The sequence below is a fragment of the Sander vitreus genome, chromosome 3 (assembly GCF_031162955.1).
Source record: "Sander vitreus isolate 19-12246 chromosome 3, sanVit1, whole genome shotgun sequence".
Lineage (NCBI taxonomy): Eukaryota > Metazoa > Chordata > Actinopteri > Perciformes > Percidae > Sander > Sander vitreus.
Window position 1 is genome coordinate 3,315,886 of NC_135857.1, and position 6,000 is coordinate 3,321,885.

Here is a 6,000-nt window from a genome sequence, read left to right on the forward strand (position 1 = left end):
TTATTTCTGCAAGACAATCACGGGCAACAACCGCCTGAATAAAGTGTGGAAAAAGGTCTGTACTTTAGCTGCCCTGGTAGCCTAAAGGAATATTGATATGGTTTATCAATTTACTCAACCTGCTGCCCTTTGTGATGTCTCCCCTTTTTCTGGTGGAAAGAAATGTTATACATTTCTGCACTGGATATGGCATTTAAAGTTGTTTCGGTTACACTTCACTTGAAGGTATCTACATAAGAGTGACATGACACTGTCATGAACGTATCATAAACATTATAAACAAGTCATAAACGTTTATGACATAACAGTTAGTGTCATTCGGTTTTTGTCATGACAAGTTATGGTTAGGGTTAGAGTTAGACTGTGTCATGACAGTGTCATGTCACTCTTATGTAGATACCTTCAAGTAAAGTGTGTTTTTATTTTTTTTTAATATTGCAATTTATATTTCCTTCCTTTTCCTTTTTTCCCTCCCCTACTCTCATTTCTCTTTGTTCTTCCACAGTAATATTTCTTCTTCCCTGTACTTGTTTCTTTTCCCTTCTTTGCATTCCTTACCGTGATCATGTGAAGGTGACTCGGGCAACTATGGATCTTTGAAGTCCAGTCAGTGTGGGCATTTGGATAATATTATTATTATATTTCATTCTTTACAGATTGGTGTGTGGAACTCCCAAACGGGCCTTAATTTAACAGAAAGCAACAAGGACTCATCCACTAATGTGACCGACTCAATGGCCAACCGCACCCTTATTGTCACAACTATTCTGGTATGACTCAAAGAACTTATCCAGCAGCATTGGATCAGAAATGTCGTGATGAAATTAATTAAGTCTGTTATGCGCCTTATTCCAGGAAAATCCTTATGTCATGTATAAGAAATCTGATAAGCCCCTGTATGGAAATGATCGCTTTGAGGGCTACTGCCTAGACCTGCTCAAAGAGCTCTCCAACATTTTGGGATTCTCCTATGAGGTAAAGCTGGTTTCTGATGGCAAATATGGAGCTCAGAATGACAAGGGAGAGTGGAACGGCATGGTGCGAGAACTCATTGACCATGTGAGTACCAATCAATATTATGTGAGAGATTATTGGAGGGATCAGCAGTATCATCTATTTTTGACTGTGGCCCTGCTTGATGTTTTTGTTCTGTACCAGGTGGCCGACCTCGCCGTTGCCCCTCTTACTATCACATATGTAAGGGAAAAGGTGATAGATTTCTCCAAGCCCTTCATGACGCTAGGGATCAGCATCCTCTACCACAAACCCAACGGCACCAATCCAGGGGTGTTCTCCTTCCTCAACCCACTGTCTCCTGATATCTGGATGTATGTGCTACTGGCATGCCTCGGTGTCAGCTGTGTGCTGTTTGTTATTGCCAGGTAAAAGCATAAAGAAAATTCTAAGAAATGGGACCAAAGAATTAGTGTGTGTAAAAAAAAAAAAATCCTTTTCTATAGCTTCAGCTAGAATTAACTTTATATGTTCATTATGGTTGGTCGTAAAGTCAATATTTCACATTCACAGCATAGAATTGGAACAGTTGCCTTATCATTTTAAAGTATGTTGATGACACTATCAGGTACATTTTGTTGCGTTTTCAGGAAGATGAATACCTCCTCCTCGGCCGACATTCTGACTGCTACTCAGATTGGTTTCTCGTGCACATGAGATACTTTCGCGTGCTCACGAGAAAAGTATCTAGTGAGCACCAGAAAGTTTCTGGTGATGAAAAAAAAAAAATCCTTATGTCCCTTCAGGGGCTCCATCATTAACGTCATGTATGAAATAGGCCATTTGCATTTATCAGTAGTCATGCATTCATTTTGGCTGCAACAAGGACATAGATTGATTGCACACTGCTGCAGTAACCTTGGTCAGAATTGAGTCAGAATGACTTTTGCATTATGATATTAACATGAGTTTGAAAAAGTATAATAGTAAAAAGTAGTAAAGAGTAAATACCAACCACAGGCCTAAATATGGTGTTATGTTGTCATCATTGTATTTTATTTACACATTTTTAATTGTATTTAATTCTTCACCTTCAGGTTCACTCCCTATGAGTGGTACAACCCTCACCCCTGCAATCCAGACTCAGATGTGGTTGAAAACAACTTCACTTTAATAAATAGTGTGTGGTTTGGAGTTGGAGCACTTATGCAGCAAGGTATACTTGATTTTATTATAATTATAATTGAATAATGTTATCATGCTGTTCTCAAACCTGGCACAATGTTCCCTTTGGTGGAGCACCTTTAACCATCATCTTCATACATAGAATAATGTTTGTGGTGTGCCTGGAAAAAAAATAAGGTAGTTAGTGTCATGGCTATTTTTGTTACATAATGTATCGTCACTGTCTCATAGGGCTGGGCAATATATCGATATTATATTGATATCGTGATATGAGACTAGACATCGTCTTAGATTTTGGATATCGTAATATCATAAATGGCTTAAGTGTTGTCTTTTCCTGGTTTTAAAGGCTGCATTACAGTAAATGGATGTAATTTTCTGTTACCAGACTGTTCTAGCTCTTCTATTATTTTTTTACCTTTACCCACTTAGTCATTATGTCCACATTACTGAAGATTATTTATCTAAAATATCATTGTGAAGATATTTTGTTAAAGCACCAATTGTCAACCCTATAATATCGCCACAATATCGACATCGAGGTATTAGGACAAGAATATCGCGATATCTGATTTTCTCCATATCGCCCAGCCCTACTGTCTCATTATGTATTTGTTTGTAGAATGTATATTATACCTTGAGTTGTTCTCTTACAGGATCCGAACTGATGCCTAAGGCCCTCTCTACGAGGATAGTCGGTGGAATATGGTGGTTCTTTACACTGATCATAATCTCCTCATACACTGCTAACTTGGCTGCCTTTCTCACTGTGGAGAGAATGGACTCGCCAATCGACTCTGCAGATGACTTGGCCAAACAAACCAAAATAGAGTACGGTGCTGTAAGAGACGGCTCCACCATGACCTTTTTTAAGGTAATCTTCTTTCCCCTTTACAGTAGTTGGGAAAGTAACCATACAACAATGAGGGGAGGGATGCAAACAAGAATACCACTTTTGAATTAGATAAACCTGACAAGGGTTACCCTTGAGTCATCAGTCCTCAGTCATTACAGTACCATGACATGTGCTGTCTGATGGGTTGGTGAAAAAGAGTAGAGTTAAAGGTTAGTATCTTAGAAACTTCCTTATACATGCAGATTAATGAAAGCCAGTGGCCAATTTTTTCTATAAAGATTTCAAGGTTTTATTGTTTTGTCTGTAGCGCAACAATGAGTTTATCTGAATGTACAGAGAAAATTGAATGAACTTGGGCAGATTTGTACACTCTTGTCACATCCCCTCTCCTGCCATGCATCAGGATGATTGCTCCAGTCAGCAGATATTCTTCTAATACTGTCAACCACTGACGATGTATCAACATTATCTGTTTTGTTGTTTGCTATGTTGACCATCAAGATGCGTTGTTTTAAAAGGTCCATAAATCCTGATTCTGATTCAACAGAAATCGAAGATCTCAACTTACGAGAAAATGTGGGCATTCATGAGCAGCAGGAAAAACACAGCTTTGGTGAAAAACAACCGGGAGGGGATTCAGAGGGTTCTCACCACGGACTACGCTCTCCTGATGGAATCGACCAGCATCGAGTACATCAGCCAGCGTAACTGCAACCTCACACAGATTGGAGGCTTGATAGATTCAAAGGGCTATGGAGTGGGAACCCCGATTGGTAAGAGAGATGAGTAACAAACTACACAGTAACAATGATAACCAATAAATACTCCCTATCTGACTACAAAACAAACACCGAAAGTAATGACACTGGTAATGGCAGAAATGATAACTTTTTCATAATGTTTATGACACGTTCATGATAGAGGATGGATCCCGGGTTCGGACAGATATTTAGAAATGATGTTCGGGTTCGGGTCGGGCTCGGTCACATCAGCGCGATAAGGCATTGAACATTTTTAAAGCTTATCATGTAGGTAGCCAATGGGCCTGTTTCACTTGATGCAAAGGTTCGTTTTTTTTTATTAAAATAAATTAAAAATATTACCCTAACATCCGTCTTCCTGTGTGTGTAAATTTGTTTATGTAGCTGTGACAACGAAACATGTACGTGCATATTAGGCAACGATGGAAGACGTTAAAAAGAAGTTGGCCTCAGGAGATTAACGTGCGCTTGTTGCCCCGTGTGCGCTGATGCGCTCATCTGTTAACATTTCCATATGCCTTCCTACAGTTGCTTAATAAAAGCGGGCTTTCCACACAAACAAACGTACATGTCTCATTAGTATGAGAAAAAAATGAGATTTTAACTGTGTCAGACTCGGGTCGGACTCGGACATAAATATCTTAATGCCTGTCGGGCTCGGGTCGGGTTTGGTTACTGCTCTGTTGGACGTGGGCCGGGCTCGGACAGAAAAATGCGGCCCATTCCGCACTTTAGTTCATTAGTGTCATGTCACTCTTATTAGATACCTTCAAGTAAAATGTAACCTAATGTTTTTTATCCTGCTGCAGGCTCCCCTTACAGAGACAAGATCACCATCGCCATCTTGCAGCTTCAGGAGGAAGGGAAGCTGCACATGATGAAGGAGAAATGGTGGCGAGGGAATGGCTGCCCAGAGGAGGACAGCAAAGAGGCCAGTGCTCTGGGTGTTGAGAACATAGGGGGAATCTTTATTGTGCTAGCAGCTGGACTAGTCCTCTCAGTTTTTGTAGCAATTGGAGAGTTTATTTACAAATCCAGAAAGAACTTGGACATTGAGGAGGTGAGCGTTGGTCAGTGCGAATGGCACAACAAGTATTAACACACTAGGGGACTTTATCGAAGACTGTTATGAACCCTACTACACATTTGCGTTGTCATTGTTGTCTTCAGAGGACTGCAGTAATCACTGGGCCAACAAAAATTTGAAGTCTGAATGTGTTGAACTGCATTGTTACAATCAAAACAGAAATACTTTTTAATGCAGATTTCAGTGTTTTCAGTAGTTTTGACGTAGAGCACATGGATGTTTTAGTCTTCATTGGAAGAATACATTTGAAACCCTTTTTATGATGACAGATGGTTGTTTACTTCTGACATCGTGACACATGACCATCTTGGCCTTGCTGTTTTTTTTGCAAAAAAACTAACATTGTTTTGTGTGAAAAAAGAATTGTCATGCCATGTGGGTAAGTAATGCTGTGATGATGATAAGTGTTATCTTGTTATTGAGTGATGTTTGCCATGTTCATTTCAACAACTGCAGTAGGTTTGAGAGTATTCCGTTATAAAACGTTTGCAATTTTCATATTTATAGCACACAGAAACTTTGACATAACGGCACTTATTCTTACCACTTTTGTATGTACTCATGTATTTAAAAAAAAATCTTGATTTATTTAATGACGGTTGTTTCCACTTTGTTTATGAATGAGTGTTCCTACAAAATGTTATTTAAGTTGCTTGACACTCAGGCCATCAGTTGCTTACGGTCTATACTTTTTTTGTTTTTTATGAAGTTCATAAACATGCATGTATATGTTTCGTCATGTTGGAATTGTTTCAGAATGACTAAAGTTATGTGAGAACATTACATCCTTTAACCTTTTATTCTGGTTGTTTTGGTTTTAATTGCTCCCTTTCTCTGCATGCACAGCCTTTTCCTTTACTGGATTTCTTTCATGAAACGTTTGGGTCAAGAAGATCTGAGGTCTTGTAAAACTTGTATGTGTATTTGATTGTCGTGATACTTTTCACTTCTCTTTCAATCATTTGTTTTGGCCGTTCCTGGAGAACAATTTTAATGAGACACTTCAGAGAACAGAGGTTTATGAGTTAAGTAACCTCAGCTTTGCTTATTATTGTTGGTCTGCACTATAGAAAACCTAGCCTGGATGCCAGCCGAACTTAGCCCCGCCCACAACATTTGAGGTCGGGAAGTTCGGTCTGGACTTGATCCGTTGTGGA

The 6,000-nt window shown here is 39.3% G+C and overlaps 1 protein-coding gene across 1 annotated transcript in view; it reads left to right on the forward strand.

Annotated features, from left to right (window-relative positions):
- The window catches only part of LOC144515154 (glutamate receptor ionotropic, kainate 1), a 38,296-nt gene extending 32,670 nt beyond the window's left edge, over positions 1 to 5,626 (forward strand). The window contains exons 9-16 of the mRNA XM_078245743.1: positions 14 to 55; positions 657 to 770; positions 856 to 1,059; positions 1,159 to 1,382; positions 2,052 to 2,170; positions 2,796 to 3,013; positions 3,543 to 3,768; positions 4,566 to 5,626. Of these exons, the coding sequence (XP_078101869.1) occupies positions 14 to 55; positions 657 to 770; positions 856 to 1,059; positions 1,159 to 1,382; positions 2,052 to 2,170; positions 2,796 to 3,013; positions 3,543 to 3,768; positions 4,566 to 4,855 (1,437 nt within the window). The 3' untranslated portion in view covers positions 4,856 to 5,626. The remainder of the gene's footprint in view (positions 1 to 13; positions 56 to 656; positions 771 to 855; positions 1,060 to 1,158; positions 1,383 to 2,051; positions 2,171 to 2,795; positions 3,014 to 3,542; positions 3,769 to 4,565) is intronic.
- The last annotated feature ends 374 nt before the right edge of the window (positions 5,627 to 6,000 follow it).